The following is an 18391-nucleotide window of genomic DNA, read 5'->3' as shown; positions in this document are numbered from 1 at the left end:
CAAAAAAAGTGGGGGGGGGGGAATTGGATATCCATTTTAACATTGCTCGACTTATCTGAAAAAGTATGGCAAATAAGCATCCTATGAAAAGCAAAGCAAGACCTGATTAAACATAATTGAGATTAAAATATTAAAAGAAATCAATGGATAGGCGAAGAGAGAACCCAAAAAGAAAAACATATTTCGTATAAAAAAATCAATATAAGAGTGCGGTGAACAAATCAATTACTGAACACATATCAAATGGACGAATGATTTGGTATAAAATGATGGGGATGTTGCGTTTAATGAAGATGCTGCGGTATAAAATATTTCCTCAACACATATCAAATAATGGAGATGCTGCATTTAATGGAGATGCTGCGGAAAAAAAAAAAAATTTGTAGAGTGAAAGCAAAACTTACTGGTGATGCTGCGTTTAATGGCAAGAACAAGGGAGAGAACGATGAAGAGAGCAACTCAGCAAATCTGGTAATGGCAAGAACAAGGGAGAGAACGATGAAGAGTGAGCGGCTTTCAGAACGATGGAAGAGAAGATGAATTAGGACAAAAGTAAGAAGGTTAAACTTGTCTAAAATTTATTATAAGTGGAGATATTTTTGTTTTCAAAATTTTCAATCCCAGATTTTAAAATGCAATATCAAGGGAGGGAGGTGGGTTTGTCCAATCCCACCTATGTGGTAATGTGCAATCCTTGGGCTTCTTTAATACCACCTACCAAACATGCTTATTTGACTGATTCCCTGTCCCAACTCCTGTCCCACGCCTCCAGTGCTGCGAACCAAACGTGGCCATAAGCTCGCATGCTAAACACGAGCACGCCCAGGCACACAGCTTCTCGGTAGGCCCAATTATGGCTGTTCAATGGCATTGTCGATGGTGGTCGCGCACCACCCCCAGCTGTTCTGATCCATTCTCACTTTCTTCTTATCCTTCATCTTCATTATCATCGTCCTCTTCTGCTTATACTTCATCTTTTCTTCATTCCTTTCACACCGCCTACACAAAACGGCATCGTCTGATTGCTTCCTCATTGCCTCGTCCTCCACCGTCTTCTTCTCCTTCATCTCCGTCTAATTCGGGTCTCAGATTGAGCAAACCCGGCAAATCAGACGTTTCGGGCTCGGAACGCAGGAAACTCAGTAACACTGCTAGGAGGGATGTTTCGTCGAGTATCTCCAGTCAGATCGAGAGCCAGAAGCAAGAGCACCCGAGTTACAAGACTTTTTTCAGTAAAAGGTCTCTATGGCGGAGGATATTATTCGCATCCAAGAAACTCAGAAGCATAATTTTGCTCAATGTCATAACCATAGTCTACGGTAAACTACTTTTATATATACAATCTAATCGATCGCTGTTCGTTTTGTTTGGGCAGACTTTGTATGGTGTTTTATGATATGCTTGTGATAAAGAATCATTTTTTTTTTAATCTTTTCATGAATGGTTTCTGGCCTGGTGTCGGATGGGGGAAGTTGTTTATGCTGAATGTGCATGGGTTGACATGGGATGTTATCTTGCGTTTAGGAAATCATCCGCCTAGGAAAGTTGTCAAAGTTCAAAGGACTTGCGTCAGGTGCCGGTGAAGTTTAGTTTTCCCGTCTTCGTGAAATTTTGTGTATTTTGAGGAATTGGCCGAGTCAAATTGTGAAGGGAAAAGGCTAATGACTGTAGCCTTTGACCAGAACGCCTCGCAAGTGTAACAGGAAATTCCTGATGATTTTTTATGAGGAGATCTGCTGCAGCCACTGATAATATTTGAACTTTGGGGAAGCATTGTGCATTTCGATGTTACATCACCCTAGACTGATCACAGAAGGAACAAACCAACCCCACGGACGACTTCACACACACAGAGAGGGGAAAAGGTCCCACCTTGGAAGTCATCAAGTAGGCTGTTTTAGTGTTTTCCCCCTCAAGTGAACGCTTCTCTTAAGTTCATAACATATAATTGTCAATCTTCTTATCTTAAAAGTATCAATTGCAACAGGGCTCTCAACGGCCTAATTGAAATTTGGGGGAGGTCTGTTATTATTCTAATCGTTCTAAGGTTATAACCGGAAAAAAAAAGGAATCAATTGTTCTAAAGTTGTATCCATCAACAATCATTAGTCTCTCTCTCTCTCTCTCTCTCTCTCTCTCTCACACACACACACACACACACACACCCCTCTATGCAACCTGGTTTTTCTATTTGGGGTCATTAACGATTGGTTGAATGAGTGAAATACATTCCCATTGAATGGCAACCTTCATTGTATTTTATATGGAAATTGATTGCTAATAGTGGAGCTTTGAAATCTTACAATTCATTGGGATGCTGATGTCTTACAGATGAAATTGCAACTTATTCTACGGCCTTTCTGTGGAAACAAGGGAGGAGTGGAACAGAGAAAAAAGCTATTCCCAGGATTACTTTTTAATGGGGTTTAATTCCTGCTATATTATTTTTACAAATGAAGACGTATGGTTGTGCTGATATGGAGGTTGCCCTTCTTGTACTAAATGAACCTGGTATAGTAAGCCATTGGGTGTGAACGAATATTTAATCAGTGATAGAAGAGTAAATACAGATACATCAAGACATAAGGAAATGAGCATTAGAAGTCTCCTTTACATGGCTTTGCATATAAGTAATTTGCAAGTTTATGGCAAGCTTTTTCTTGAGGCCTGCACTGTGTTGCATGTTGAACCATAATGGTTTTCTTTGTGCCATTTCAGTTTCACTTCCTCTGGTAGTTACTACTATCAAAACACGACTATTATATGAAAAGTTAACATCTTACAATATCTTGATAGAAGATGTCGAATTGGAGGCTTATTGTGGTTTTACATTTTGATATATGTTATGCTGATAAGCATGGAATTGAACAATCCAGTAATCTTATGTCAATAAACAAACTCTTTCTCTGGGGTTGTGCATGGGCCTTGCTTCTGTATCTGCATTTGTCAGTGTGAAATTTTCTAGTGTGTTGATGAGCCATTAACTGATTTGTTTTATCCTTGATTCACTATTTGATATTATAATAATCTATTTCCTATTTTATGTGCAGCCAGTAACATTCCAATTGTCAAAGAGGTTGAAGCCATTATGAGTCCAGCAGCTTTCACAGTCGTGCGTTTTACGGTTTCTGCCATTCCATTCATTCCATTTATACTGCAAGCAAGGGGTGATGCCCGCACTCGAAATGCAGGAATAGAGTTGGGATTTTGGGTCAGTCTGGGTTACCTCATGCAGGCGTTGGGACTTCTAACTTCAGATGCTGGTCGTGCATCTTTTATATCTATGTTCACTGTAAGATCATTTACATATGTTATGCAAATTATTTTTAAATAGTGAGACTATTTGAAGGTACAATTGTGCATATCTTGCGTGAAATTTACAGGTAATTGTGGTTCCTCTAATTGATGGCATGTTAGGAGCGGAGATTCCTGCTCGAATCTGGTTTGGAGCTATAATTTCCATTTTAGGAGTTGGAATGCTGGAATCTAGTGGTTCTCCTCCAAGCGTATGTGTATCTCCCTTATTTTTATTACTTTTCTTCTATTTTCTTTTTTTTTTTTTTATAAGTTTTGATTTATAATCAATACTGTATTATAAAGACTAGATGTTACATGAATCTTTGTTCTATGTTTCTCTTCTTTAATAACTAATAGAAGTTTTGCACTAAATTCAGGTTGGAGATCTTTTAAACTTCTTAAGTGCAGTGTGTTTTGGTGTTCATATGTTAAGAACAGAACGTATATCAAGAAGCATTAGTAAAGAGAAGTTTCTGCCCCTTTTAGGATATCAAGTGAGTTACGTGTTCATTCGTCCATAAAAGATTGTGTAAATTGAAAAATATTATTCTCTTAATGTCTTGCATAATGTAAACTTACTGAAGTTCCAACTGCAGATTTGCATTGTCGCTTTGTTTTCTGCTATATGGTATTTGGTTGGAAGTTGCTTTGGTGGTGTTCACGATTCATGGCCATCTTCTTGGTCATGGACTATGCTAAGAGATTTGATGGTTACTTTTCCTTGGATACCTGCACTTTATACTGGCATATTCTCGACTGGGCTATGCTTATGGATTGAGGTAAAGCTATCAACCCTTGAAGTTTTACCCTTTCTTTTCCTTCCCCCAATGGAAACTAAAGTGCAAAAAGAACCGAAGGCAAAAAGCACAGGTCAGTAAACTGAAGCACTTAAATGAATACAGTGTTAATGAAGTATGTAGAGAAGAACTTGAAATAAAGAGAAAGAAGCAGGAGGGAAAGGGAGAAGATAATCAAATGCAAGTATATGTATTTTGATCGATCAAATATCCAGCCTACTTCCAGTTTTCAGCCACAATTTTAAACTTCTTCTATTTCCACAAGGTCACCAAAAAGCATCTTGTCTTGTCAAACGAAAAAGTCAGAGAGATTAGTGATACTAAACTTCTCAACTTAAAGAGTTGCAATAATAGGGTTACTAACCTTACAACATGATTGTACCCCATTCCAACTTCTGGGGAAACCTTTCCTTGAATGTTTCTATCTCACACGAGGGGAGAGGACTGCGGTGGCAAAGTCTTACAAAGAGTATGTTGAATGTGTAAAAGTGAAAATTCTCAGATTTTTGGCTCATAAGAAAACAAAAGAAAATGCTTTAACAGAGTTTTTTAATTTGTACTTTTGATTTTTTTTAAAAAAAAAGTGGAAAGTGCACTAAAAGAATGAGAAATGATGAAATGAGCTATAAAAGATTATTTGACAGTTGATAACGAGTTCTTGATTCATTTCTATTTGGAAAGACCTTAAGTATGTTAGCCTTTGGCCAAGCTAGCCTTTAAGAGGTGACTTTGAAGACAATTTGTACACAACTAGTTGTTTTTATTAATTAAAAAATCTAGCCTTAAGTTCTTTTGCTGGTGCAACTTTGAAAAGTATATTTTTTTTCCTTCTTGTTACAGAGGAAAAAGAATGAATAAAAATAAAAACTAGATTAAGACCTTCTTAGGGATTGTGCTCCAGAAACGTCTTCAATCACCAACCTCACACTAAACATGAGACAATATTGAACCTTGTGAGGGCCAAGAATCATGTTATTACCCACGGTAGCCATGAAATCAGCAACTCTATTGCTTTCTATGTAGCAATGACATATTTTTGGTGGGAAATAATTTTTTTATTGACTCCCTGAAGCAAAGATTTAAGGTGAATTTTAAGTGTTCAAAAGTTGACTTTTGCTGGTGGGCTAAGATGTTTTTAAGAAGAACCAACAGCATTCAACTTATCTTGAAAGGAAAGATGACTTCTTGCCAGTTTTATGGTAAATCACTAGTTTTTCTCAACCATTGACCAATATTCGAGGTTAGACTTCGCTCCTGTATCTTTGGGCACATAATAGAAAAATCTTAATGAACTCAAGACATTTATAGACTCTTGTATTATGAAAAAAGTTTATGGTCTTGAAAACATGAAACGGGACTCTGAAAGCTTAATAGAACCATAACGTCAGATAATGTTCCCGAAAAGTCATCCAACGTTTGTTTTATCATCAAAAATTAGATGGATACACCATTGGGGTGAACACTTGATCCCCTGATTCTGAATTATTAAATAACCCTGGAGTGCAAGTTTGATGCTATTTCCCACAGAGGGTGGAAGTCGTCAAATGTTAGGATATGTATTGACTCTGAAAACAATGAGCCAGTAGATGAGGAGAATCACAAAATATAGAACTTTTGTTCTAGGATTTCTTCCTCTTTCCCTCATTTTTTTGTGTGTATTGGTTAATTTTCATTTGAATGTATGGCGAGGCACCAGAGATTTTGATGATTGTAGGAGAGATTTTATTAATTGTAAATTAGAAATGAAAGATAAACATATAAACATAAGATTGATTAATTTATTATTTTCATTTTGAAGTTAGTTATCTTTTTGTGAGGCATCAATAATTATTGCTTTCTTAGCCTCATATTATCCTTTTGACAATTATCTTTCTGTTTTTTATCTATTTACCTTATTAGCAATTTTTTATTGGACTTCACCTAATGCCCTTTGTAATTAGGTTTATGGAAACTTTTGATTATTAGTGAAATTGGGCTTAGTGGGATAAGGCTTCTTGTTGATGTAATATTAATGAGATTAGCTTAGCTTGTTGCTCATGGCTCTTGCTAAAGCTGTGAGCAGTTGACACTGACGAAAATGACATGATTGGCCACAAAGTGAGATGCATCGTTTCCTTGAACAAAGCATTCTTTATTTGAATGATTTGTTTTTGGCAATGTTTTCAAGGTTAAGTGATTTATTACAGATGGCTGCAATGCGAGATGTATCAGCCACAGAAACTGCTATAATCTATGGGCTCGAGCCAGTCTGGGGTGCTGCTTTTGCATGGTTTCTTTTAGGCGAAAGGTGGGGCGCCTTAGGATGGATTGGTGCTGCCCTTGTGCTAGGTAACAACTTCTACACTGCGGTTATCACGTAGTAGTTGCTGTTCTCATTTTTTTAGACCACGTACTTGACCAACATATTAGGAAATATCGTGGGTTGAATTAAGAGGATAAATATTACTCCTTTGGTCCTAAATATAAGACTTATTTTGTAGTGTAATTAGTGCAAATTACACTACAAAATAGGTCTTATATTTAGGACCAGAGTAGTGCTTTAAAAGAGAAGATTTCAGTCCAGCCAAACTCGCATATGCTCTGCGCGTGCGTGCGTGCATGTGATGGTTGGAGGAGGAGGAGAGAGGGGTGGGGGTGTGGGGGCCGGACTATTTGATATTGCTAGGAAGTGAAACCAAGGAACAAATTTTGAAGACAAAATTATTGTCGATAAATTTCAACAGCAAGATAGATTCCCAAGACAAAAAATAAGGCTCGTACAGACAGCTCAAAGAAGCTTGGTTCTTTTAGGAACTATTCAAAAGCATTTTATACATTCTAACCTGTTGCTTTTGAATTTGATTGCACTGATCCCTTTCAAATATCACATGGTAGGCGGAAGCTTGACAGTGCAGATATTTGGATCAGCCAGCGAGTCTAAACAAGAACAGAAAGGAAATAAGAAGCATCAGAACGTTCTGGTTTCAGACGAGGAGGATGGTTTTCCTACTACTGTAATTGTTAGGTCGAAGGAGGATCGTTCTGATGTATTGAAGTAATGTTAGTGTCACTAATCGCGTGGCCTTGCAAAGAAGCTTGTGATATCTCGTAGGAGTATCACTATTACTACTAACCCTTCTCTTTGTCTGGCCTTTTGTCATGTGGGTGTGGATACATATATTTAGCTTGTAGGTTTTAATTATGTTGTCGAAATAAAATAATCGAATAGCTTTAAAAATGCCGACGCTAGACCTGTCCATGGGTCCAGTTTTGAGGGTCTGCCTAGGATCTTATTTTTTGACTGTATATATGTGTATACAAATCTATATAGAGCCATCTTTTTAGGTTCCATGAAACATTATGGAACTTGGAATTTTTTGTCTCCTGTTCCAGTGTCTGAGAGCAAAGACACATCCGAGTAATGAGAACAAGGAACTTTTTATTTACTTGGTTTTTTTTTGGGAGAAAAATGATATTTTAGCCATCCATTATTCCATTTATATAGTGTATCAACTGATGAGAATAATTATGGGTGTGAGGTGAGAAGATAAATTACTGTAATTAGATGATAAATTACTCGTTGATGCTTATATAGAAGTGATTTGAGAGGGAAATGAAAATACATGTTGTACACGCGTGGTATTTTAGGAAGCATATCAATGGAGAACAAAACTCAGATGAAAAGAGATAGGAGACAACAATTTTTATTACAAATAATTAGTGGATAACTTGGGTCTACAGCCATCTGCTAAGTGAGAATGTAAAGAAGAGTTTTTTTTTTTAAAAAAAAAGAGTTAAGATTTAATTTTGTCCTAAAAATTTGCTTAGCAACAATGTTAGTTCAAAAATAAATTAAAAAATGTAGTAACGTTGTCTCAGTGCATCAACACGATTAATCTTGACCATTTATTGATCTATTTATACTAGGATGATATGGCAGGCATTTGTAACAGTTAAAATTAACTTTCCGTTTTTAAATTTTCAGGGCAACAATTAACCCACAAATACATGGCTTCTGAACGAAACCTTTTGAGGCAAAATTAGACCTCAATCTTTCCTTCTTTTTTTAATTCTAAATGTCACACAAATTAAAACAATTTTCTGTTGATTGATGACAATACTTCTAGACCCTGAACAAATCATGTTTCTTCCAAACCATAAAGATTTAGCACAAACCTCGTAAGCCGTAACAACTCCTTACCAACCTAAGTCAACATATTCACCTCAAAATATAATCCATAGGGAGATTATTAATAATCCTAAAAGAAACTGGTCTTTTAGAAGTTTCCAATTTCCCTGCTCAGTTAGGGAAACTAGGGATAAGAGATGTGTGCGTGAATGGAGTTAAGAATGGTCCTTGACTTTTGGGGTCTGGAGCATACACAACTTTTGGTTCTAATGCCGAAATTATAAGCCATCTATTTATTTGCTTGGAACCGGGGGGGGGGGGGGGTACTTGGCTCAAAAAAGAAAACAAGGAACCAAGAGAGGACAAGGAAAAAGACCTGGAATATTCTTTAAGGCGCGAAAAATGCTATCTTCCATCCCAACCACGTGCTTCTATAGGATATACAAAAGAACAATATTCCTCCCCATGAAGAATTATCCATCTCACAGATAAAAAGGGCCACGGTTCTATGCAGATGATTTTGTATGACTGGAATTTCATGATGAATAATGAAAATTCTAACAACACAAACCGAGATTGAATTGCCCTATTGGAGTGTGAATTGATAAATACTTAACTAAACTTTAATTGTTCGTTTTCCAAGAACATGGAGTCAGGGCATCAGATTAACTCCAGGAACAGGGCTTCTTGCTTGTTGGTTAGGCCGAGTTCACTCAGTGTTGACGCACTTTCTCCATCACTAAATGGACGCCTAGGATATGGTCTCACCTGTACCCAAAATATAAATCAAAAGGCGTAAATACACTGACAATACATACAACAGAGTATGACATAATAATCTGAAAGGCATTAAGGTTTACTCACTAGTCTGTAAGTGCCTGGTTTCACCACCCTGGCAACATCTATAAAGTCGAAAAGAGACTGAAAAAACACAAAGGAAATTAAAAAAAAAAAAAAAAAGGAACAAATATTGGTCAAGCAATTACATGCACAGCAAGAAGGAAAAAAAATTTCCTAGCAGGGCTTTACCTGTAGATTATCAGATCTCAGGAATCGACGTCCTCGACGACTGCCATCTGGCATTCTTACCAGCAATGTCACAGCATTCTGGTCATCTGATGATGGTTCTGGTGGTAAAGAAACTTCCTTTGCTGCTAATTGTGTTTCCAATTCCTGACACACAATTAGACGAAATACGAGTGTTAAGCACCTAGTAAAGGGCAGTCTTCTTCGTGTTCATAGAAAATAATGTACACATATTTAGGTCCCGAATAAGCCATTATGTTAGAGCCATGAAGCATGAAAAACTGATTACATAATTTTCTTGGATAGATGCACTGCATAATGCAAAAGTTGGAACTCTGAATCTTGTTATTTGACAATCATAACTATTCCTTTACGCTAAAATACATAAAATACTTTGGTTCTTGAAAAATCATTAAACGCCCTCAAATTTCCACTAGATAAAGAAAAAACCACACCATAAAAATGATCAAATAAATCCTTATTTCTTGTTAACAATAACAAAGAGTCCTTTTTCTAGAAAAAATATCATCAGATAAATTTCCTGAGAATAAAGATAACGTTTAAATCATGTCATGTCACATTATGAAGCAAAAGAGATCAATTGTATCTCTCATATCTGTTAAAAAAGCTTAAATCATATGAATAAAACAAAAAGAAAGGCTTATGTTAACTTAGCATTCTATGTAAGACTACAAAACATGTTAGCATAAAAATCTAAGGAATTATAAGCCTGTTTGAATTAACGACAAAGTTATTCCAGAAGATTAGCAGTTATATTAATGTCAATGTATCATTATAAAAGTATCACCTAGCTATATATATATCATCATTGAATGCTTTCCAAACATTTAATTCCATAATTATTTCACTAATTCGGTCAATCCTGTATAAATTGAAACGGGAAAAGCTTCCTCTTAGGATCAGCCCATTCTTACTTTGCACCGTAAGCAAAGACATCACACAATACAACCTATTCATGTCAAACAAATCAACTGCCCTCTCCGATACCCTCCTCCAAGGATAAGGTATAACAACTAGATGCTATGCTAGAACAGTTTCCTAAAATATCAACTCAAAAGAGAAGGATGTGGACCAAATGGCCCACAACAATAAGAGAATGAAAGCCGGCACAAGATGATGAACCTAAGCGTATCTTCAGCATTACCTGCTCTTCTCTTAATTTCCTACGAGATTCTTCCTCTCTGCGCTTTTCCTCTTCACGAGCAGCCTCAGCTTCCTCCAAGGCCTTCAATTCTTTCTCTCTGTCCGCTTGTAATGATGCAAGATATTCATCATCCTACGCCACAAAAGCACAAAGTGCAATAGATGCAATTAAACCACATATGATCTATAATTCTAACCATTTCACAAAAAAATTCACACCTGCTGTTCTCTTGAAGAGCAATGTATGCAATTAGACCACATATGATCTATAATTATAACTATTTCACAAAAGCATAAAGAGCAATGGATGCAATTAGACCACCTATGATTTATAACTCTAACCATTTCACCCAAAAAAAAAAAAAATCACACCTGCTGCTCTCTTATCAGGCGCTGAGCTTCCAGTGATGGTGAAGGTGGGCGAGGTGCAGGCCGAGGATAGGAACCCCTGGATTGCATGAACTCATGTGGTGCATAGCCAAAGCGAAACCTGCTCTCTTCAGGGATTCCACCAAACATAGCAGCTTCAAGCATTACTGCTTCGTCATGCTCCTCAGAGGAAATGCCGCCCCACTTTAGTTCCAGAGAAGTCAAACAATGGGAGTTAGGAGGCACAGACAACAGATGATGATATTATGAGCAAACAGAATTTTAATCCTCCAATAAAATTCATAAAAGTAAGGCTATACCTCATCAGAATGGAAGGAACTTCCATTATGCTGCTGATTATTTCTATCCTGATGTTCTGTGCTCGACTGTGGGCTAATATCAACAACTTCAACATCGTTGGCTGATTCAGTGGAGCCCAATGACCTACGTCTAGGCCTGTTCCTAACCAGAGGTTGCTCCTCTACATCTTCAGCTTCATCTCGAAAGGAAGAGCTTCCTGCCTGCATTCTAGAATGATCATGCATACCCTTGTCAGATTTGAAAATTCTTTAAAAAAACATATTGTCAAGCAAGATGCAGAGTTCAGTGGCAGAGAATGCAACAGAGCATTCCTTCATGGCCATGGAAAGCAGAAATGAGTTCATGGGACAGAGAATGCAATAAAGCAATTATCCACAGTCGCAGAAAGCAGGAATGAGTGCATGATCACATGCCACTAAAGGACAAATAAAGAATATACCTTCCATTTGATGCTGCTATTTTTCCAAGTTCCACCTCAGATGACTTAGATGACACCATCTCTGCAATATCTCCTCCTTGGACACGCCTTGCGTTCTCCTGCTCAGCACTCTGGACTCATTTAATGTCAGAAAATTAAGCATCCAAGAAGGAAATTAATGAAAATTGTTGTGGAAGCACAGGTAATGCAGTACCGGGAAAAATGAGGTATATGGGAAGTGAGGGTAACGGGAAAATCTAATAATTTATTCAACAATGAAGTTGTGAATTTTCAGTTATGCAAAGGTCCTATTATATAGAGACTAGAAGATATTTACAAAATAAAATAAAATAGAGATAATAACTATACCACAGAATAAAATAAATAGGGGAATAATGTATGGACGAATTGGTTTCCAGAATCCCAGTGGCAAAGATACACACTGATGAACTTACTCAAGATGACTGGTTCAAGAGTGAAGCTATGGTGACATAGAACAACAAAAATTAAAGGAGCACCTTCAGGGACAACGAAACTGCATGGGCAAGTTCAGGATCCTCCAAGAAAGACTGCCTTTGCTGAGGTCCAGACTCAATTAAATCCTACATCAGGTGGAAGACAGATGCTAAGGAAAGAAGTCAGTATAACAGATCACCAAGAAACACGTGCAGAAACATACCCTTTGCGTTCCAGACTTGTCATTTGAGTACTTTTCCTCAGCTTCCCGTTTAGAAGCCTCGATGGCAGCACGTATCATTTCCTCTTCTATGTCATTTCCATAGTCTGGCACATTCTCAAGCTCAGGAGCACTAGGCCTAGTACTTCTGTCACGTGAAGTATCAGCCAACATCATCCTTTTCTGTTCATCCTGGCGTCCAGTAGGGGCAGGTGAAGTATTTTTATCATCATCGTCATCATCAACTATGACAGTCCCATGAACATCCGGACCATGGGCATGAACAGTTCCCGTGACATCTTCAATGGTTGGAGCATGACCAGCCTGAGAATTGGATTGATTACCATCCTTAACCTCTATGGGAATCTCCCTTACCTCTCTTGGATGTGTAACAAATGGATCGTTGTTGGTTGAATCAAGACGCGCACCAAACATACTTCTACTAAAAGCTGGATCAAGAAGAGAAAATGGGTTGAGGTTTCTGTCTGAAGAAAAAAGTGGCAAAGGCCTGCGCAGTTCATCATTGATTTGATTATCTATATCCATGAAATCATCTTGTGGAACAGCAGCAGAAGTGCCATGAGTACTGCCCAAGAAGAAATGAGTAAAGATATCCATAACAATATTTATTCCAAAAAAATACAGGAAAATTCAAAATACAGAGTAATACTATTCAGATGAGGGTGCGTTTCTAATGAATTGCTGCCTCACAAGTCATCCAAAAGTAATATACCTAGTTGACAAATTGCTGTCTCCACTAAAATGTGCATTGATGGCTTCATTAAGATTGCCACCATGCTCCTGCAGGAAACAACATTAACAGACAAAGGAGAGATTATTAGCAACTACTTGACTGAACTGATTCATGGCTTTTTTTTTTAATTCGGAAAAAAGAGCTGGCTGGAGCTGGTTCAATACAAATTGACAGGATACTGACAAACAATGTTTTGAGAAAAAAACAAAAAGCAGAATATCTACTTGAAACTTAGACTCCCATACGAAGAGTGGTTGAGTTAATCTAACATCAAGGTTATCCATTTTCGTTAAAACTGTATATGATAAAGCAACTTGAACCCAAAAATATTTAGGCAATGACGCAAAAATCATCTTCCAAAAGTTACACAAAATACCAGCTTTGTTATTAGGACAAGTTTTTCCAATTTGAATCACCAAGCCAAACACTCCACTCAAATGAGATACATCTGTTTAGTAATGGAAAATGACCCTCCGTAATCCCATTCATCTGTTTAGTTTTAATTTGACTGAAATGTCCGATGCCCATTAATAACCGTTGGTAAGCAGAAGCATCCAGAATATACAAAATTATTAATTTAGTGACACTGAACCAGCAAAATATCATTAATAATTTATATGGGTTAACTAGGCAAACGAAATCCAGAACCAAGCTAGCCGGTCAATGCACAAAAACCCTAACCATGGCCGATGAACTAGGAACAGAATTCACATTTTCCGTTCCACTGATTCCATCAAGTTTCTCGGAAAACCTAGAATCAGCTCGATAATTAGATTAAATACACAAGCAAAAGATAACCTCGAGCTTTTGCACTGCGATTGCTTCAGATGAGCCCGTGACGCTAATGAACGTCTCAATTGCCTCCTGATTAGGCCTCGCCATTGAAATCCGATTAGTCTAAAGATGCACAGCCCCTTTCCGAATTTAAATCAAAAAATCAGACGACGAGATTGTGTTTCATTGAAATAAAATGCGAGGGATATTAGCGAGAAATATATAAGGGAGGCGGTGGAAGGGCAATGAACAGAAGAAAAAGGAGGTCGTTTTGGTCCTCACGAAAAGTTTTCTTGGCTTTGGGAAAACGTAAATAGTTGGACTTCTCTAGCCTTCTCTTCCACGCTCTCCTTGAAGAAAAGTATATTTAAAATCCAAACAGTCTTTCTGAACACATTTTTGTCATGTGGTAGAAGAAGAATGGTTGATTAGTGTGAGAAAAAAACATCTTTGATTTGATAAATACAACAATTTGAAGTTCACCTCAAAATAAAAATTACTTCATCTGCTCCAAAACCAAAATATAAAAACTAAATACTCCTCCGATCCTTAATATAAAACTATTTAACTAATTTGATTAGATTAAGAAAGTTAGGTAAGTTAGTTAATTATAAAAAATGTCACAGGTTTTTCCTAAAACATCATAATTATCTTTCTTACTATCCCCTCTCTTTCTTCTACTTGATTATGGTTGATGAAGTGCCTATAAGAGTAATTTAGAGAAAATTGATAAATATGAAAAATGGGTTTTATATTTAAGACCAAAATCAACTCAACAATTAGGTCCTATATTAAGAACCAGAAGAGTACTAATATATTATTATTAAAAAAATTAGTGAAATTAACTTTTTGTAATATATGTATATTGGTTTTTCTAAAATACTTTTTTAAGCATTACTCTATTGATAAAAATCTCTTTTCTTATATATAATCAATAGAGATAATTTAAAAAGAGCTTTATAAATTTGAGGGATGAATAAAGTAAATCAATTTGTTATATATATGAAATCAACAAAAGCCCAAAAGAATTTGTGATTCTGATGATGATAGATTGCTGTGTGTGTATGAATTTTATTTAACGAGTTTCATTATTTATAATTCTTTAAAAACAGTGCACTATTAGTATATTATAATTTGTGTGTATCTATTGATGATTTATTTTTCTTTGCACCACAATGCATTTAATAAACAAAGAATTGCATGCCACACCAAAAGTATTATCAGCCAAGCTTGATAACACTCGAATTTGATTGGGCAATATTATGATTTTTTAACTGAAAAAAAGGATAAAGTATACAATATATTAATATGAGGAGAAAGTTTACACTAGGATGCTTTAGGGCTTGTTTGGAGCTCCATTCATAACGGGCTTTTAAGTAAGTTCATGTAAGCCGAGACAAAACTCTCCTCACATACTTACCTCGTATTCCGTAAATCACGTTTGAAAAGCTACTTATAAGTCAATCCAAACAAGCTATTAGTCTCTAATTTTGCTTTTGAGTTGCCTTAAGAGCTAAGAGGTAAAGGTTAAAGTTTCAGTTCTGGCAAAAAATAAAATAAAATAAAAAACAAAGAAAGAAGGTTAAAGTTTAAGTATTTATATTAAAAACAAAGAAAGAAGGTTAAAGTTTTAGTATTTATTATATGTGCCTTAATTGTTGAGGTGGACCTCGTAATCTGGTTTGGTAACACCTAACAATTGTTTTATTCCTTAAATGCTTGGACACAAGTGTCGTTAAATTTAAAATTAGTCACATCATAATCTGTCCAACGAGATTATCAGCAGCAACATTTATGAGAATTTCACATGAACATGCTAGAAGCAACTGGTATTGTGGACCAAAGAAAGTAATTCCTTATAGTAATTAGTATAACAAACACTTTTTTTTATGTATAAGTATCTTCTTATTAAAAATAATCTGATTCAAAATATTATCGAATAATAAATATAGATACCTCTCCTAATATAAGGTTAAAATCATCATTTATCATGTTACGAGAAATTAATTTTTTTTTTTTTGATACAATGTTACGAGAAATTAGTCTTAATCAAGCTCTGTCAATTTTCATCCAAATCCCATTGACAAACTTATTGGGCCATTGGTCCAACTTAGTTACAAAGGGGCCAACCAAAGTCTCGCATTCAAAAAAGGCGGTGGATGGCAATTTTTTGTTTTTTTTTAGAAGGCGGAGATGACAGAAAGTTTAGCATATTCCTTTTTTCCCCTCACCAGGGAGGGAAAAAAAGTGTTAGTATTAAAGTACACCGTCCATGCTGGTCAAAAACAAAAAGTACACCGTCTAAGTTTCAGGCCGAAAAACAAGAAGAAAAAGTACACCGTCTAAGAGTAAAATATTTTTTTACCTGTCAAGCATATATATCTTCCTAGAGATAATTATATTCAAAACATTATCGGGTAATAAATATAAATACCTCTTTCAGCAGGAATTTGAACATCGGCTTACCAAGTTGTGGAGAAGTAGCTCTTTCTATTAGACACAATCCCTTTGTTAGGATAAAATATATTTTATCATTATAATTATTACACAAACGACAATTGCATTAAAATTAGAGTACTTTCAAAACTGCATCCATAATTTACGCCATCATTAACACTACTTTCGGTACTATGAGTTAGTTAGGCCGTTTGGTTTGGTTCTAAATACAAAATTTCAATTTATTTTGTCTCTTATTTTTTTTAAAATATCTTTATTGATTGTAAAGAGTTTTTACTAAGGGATAATTCAAATCACCTAATGCATGTGATTAAAAATGATAGTTTATAGAGACCATCATACATTTGTGACAAATAACGAACTTTATTAATTTTCCTGATACCTTCAAATTAGTTATGTAACTCTTATATTAAAAATTAGAAGAGTATAATACATATAAAATATCTTAGAATGACTGTCTAAATGGCTTATAAGTACTTTTTCATCGTGCTTTACAGAACACAAGGTAAGTATATGAAATGAGTTTTGTTTCGACACATGCAAAATGTGTTTATAAGTACATACAAACATGATTCCAAACAGAGGCGAAGCAAAGTGCGGTATAATTTCAAACGCAAGCATCTGAAGTAGGGAAGAAGATGATGCAGTTGCTTTGATAAAGAACATGTTCACCATCTGAAAGTGGCAAAATGACGACGACATCAATTGTACAGAACAGCTCACAGCATATAGGATAAGAAGTTAACAACCAATTTAACTCCATTCCATCACATCAGTACTACTAAGCACTGTTTATTACAAATTAAATTAGGCCCATTGGTTGTTTCCTGCGAGTTAGTTATTCAATATGCTTGCCTCACTGCCAGTATCAGTGAAGATGATGGCCTCAAAAGCTTCAACAACAGTAGTCCTAAAAAAAAGCAATCAAACTCCGTTTTATGGAGTTCATGAATGATTTAGCCCTATTATCCAGAGTTTTTCTTGATGCATATGGTAGGTAGTTGTTGGAAAAGACAATAAATGCAGGAAGTTGATAGATGTATTAAATTAAATATTATATGGTATGGTTGGTAATGGTATGATTCATCCAAACAAAAGTTGGATCTCTCATTGTTAGATTAAATCAGCAAAAGCTTTTGTAATAAAACTAACCCTTCTTTCGGCCCAGTGCATAAGACTCCCACTAGGTAGAATCTGGAAAAGGATAGATATGCACAGCCTCACTCTAGTAAGTGGAGAGTCCATGACATCTAGATCATATCGGTAGCAACCTTACCATTGTTTTGAGGGTCTTTCTCTTCTCTAATAAAACTACATACTACCTATGATCCTAAAGATAAGATCCACTTTGTAATACCGGAGGTAGTATTGTTTAATTTCTTTCTCTAATCCCCTCTCACTCCACTCTCCACATTTCCTTACACACAACATAGTTTGCCTATTTTAAGAGATAGTAGATTAATCTTACTGGACTTCAGTTTGCATTGATAAGACAACTAACTCATGCTTTTACTTTAAAATCACACAAATCAAAGTGCCATTCAAAGGACTCGGCCCTCTTCTATACCTGCTATTAATTGATTGATGAGGACAACAGCCCTTCAAGCTATGTATGCACTTGATACTCTCCCACTTTTCTTTAGTCACGTCACGCATATATGCTCAATTAACTATTGGAGATCTATACAGAATCCATTGGTCCTCTTGCCAACCAATATTGCCTTCACCTCATTGCTCACACACACGCATTCACATTTGGAAAGAAACAGAAAAGAAATGATAAGGATTTTGAGGATAAAGGTGATATAGGTCCGTTACATTAAGTCATATCTTTTTGAGTATAAATGATCTGATTTCCAAATGCAACAGGTGGACTCATTTGGACGTACAGCTGCCTACCAAGATAGCAATCACTCTTTAAAGTTGAACCAGTAAAATTCGGACCTCAAAAATATGCTTTATGCTAATTATATGCATAGAATATCTTCATATTTTGTGAGAATTAACTTTCATTATGGTCTATATTATTTTATTTAATTATATATATACAGTAGTCATCGCACTGTGACTATATCTAGCTAGAAATTCTGGAAAATCCAAGTTCTAGAGCCAATACGGAGTGACTGAACTGATAGGACATATATAGAAAGCCCTGAGATTACCCCTCAATTGTGGGTTTTTCCACCGATTACCACAACTTAAATTAGCACTGGGCGTTCCTTTTTTCTGT

At 36.0% G+C, this 18391-nt stretch overlaps 3 protein-coding genes across 6 annotated transcripts in view; 2 read left to right on the top strand and 1 right to left on the bottom strand.

The window, feature by feature from the left end:
• Positions 1-853: 853 nt before the first annotated feature.
• On the top strand, positions 854-7519 carry LOC114717970 (uncharacterized). Its single transcript, XM_028903221.1, has 7 exons — positions 854-1319; positions 3051-3292; positions 3384-3506; positions 3675-3791; positions 3894-4076; positions 6281-6422; positions 6969-7519. The coding sequence occupies exons 1-7, from the start codon at positions 854-856 to the stop codon at positions 7130-7132; spliced, it is 1437 nt and encodes a 478-aa protein (XP_028759054.1). The 3' UTR covers positions 7133-7519.
• A 1056-nt stretch (positions 7520-8575) lies between these two features.
• On the bottom strand, positions 8576-13979 carry LOC114717950 (plant UBX domain-containing protein 8). Of its 3 annotated transcripts, none has more exons than XM_028903196.1 (11): positions 13729-13979; positions 12910-12977; positions 12180-12762; positions 12019-12102; positions 11522-11619; positions 11082-11289; positions 10765-10965; positions 10394-10525; positions 9232-9375; positions 9067-9123; positions 8576-8970 (listed from the first exon to the last, which is right to left on the bottom strand). In XM_028903196.1, the coding sequence occupies exons 1-11, from the start codon at positions 13810-13812 to the stop codon at positions 8863-8865; spliced, it is 1767 nt and encodes a 588-aa protein (XP_028759029.1). In that variant the 5' UTR covers positions 13813-13979; the 3' UTR covers positions 8576-8862. The 3 variants fall into 3 exon arrangements, with proteins under 3 accessions (XP_028759029.1, XP_028759028.1, XP_028759030.1); XM_028903195.1 differs by having other exon boundaries at positions 11522-11631; positions 13729-13978; XM_028903197.1 differs by having other exon boundaries at positions 11522-11631; positions 12180-12625; positions 13729-13977.
• Positions 11332-18391, top strand: part of LOC114717952 (MLP-like protein 43) — a 26879-nt gene continuing 19819 nt past the window's right edge. Inside the window, exon 1 of one of the 2 annotated variants that reach the window (XM_028903202.1) lies at positions 11332-11350. The gene's annotated coding sequence lies outside the window, so the exon portion shown is untranslated. Of the gene's footprint in view, positions 11351-12786; positions 12812-18391 lie in introns of those variants that run through there. The other variant, XM_028903201.1, reaches the window with a different exon arrangement.

Source organism: Neltuma alba, unplaced genomic scaffold (genome assembly GCF_004799145.2).
Source record: "Neltuma alba isolate B1F8T4 unplaced genomic scaffold, ASM479914v2 tig00011783_pilon, whole genome shotgun sequence".
Classification (NCBI taxonomy): Eukaryota; Viridiplantae; Streptophyta; class Magnoliopsida; order Fabales; family Fabaceae; genus Neltuma; species Neltuma alba.
Note: the sequence above shows the minus strand (reverse complement) of the source record. Positions and strands in the feature narration are given on the sequence as shown.

What these genes read in the sequence shown, in the direction of transcription:
- LOC114717970 (XM_028903221.1), top strand. Translation starts at nt 854, where the DNA reads ATGGCTGTTCAATGGCATTGTCGATGGTGGTCGCGCACCACCCCCAGC. An exon ending in GGCTATGCTTATGGATTGAG is followed by an intron (nt 4,077 to 6,280) that starts GTAAAGCTATCA and finishes GATTTATTACAG; the next exon opens with ATGGCTGCAATGCGAGATGT. An exon ending in TGGTGCTGCCCTTGTGCTAG is followed by an intron (nt 6,423 to 6,968) that starts GTAACAACTTCT and finishes ATCACATGGTAG; the next exon opens with GCGGAAGCTTGACAGTGCAG.
- LOC114717950 (XM_028903195.1), bottom strand. Translation starts at nt 13,812, where the DNA reads ATGGCGAGGCCTAATCAGGAGGCAATTGAGACGTTCATTAGCGTCACG. An exon ending in TCGCAGTGCAAAAGCTCGAG is followed by an intron (nt 12,978 to 13,728) that starts GTTATCTTTTGC and finishes TGTTTCCTGCAG; the next exon opens with GAGCATGGTGGCAATCTTAA. An exon ending in GTTCCTTCCATTCTGATGAG is followed by an intron (nt 10,966 to 11,081) that starts GTATAGCCTTAC and finishes CTGGAACTAAAG; the next exon opens with TGGGGCGGCATTTCCTCTGA.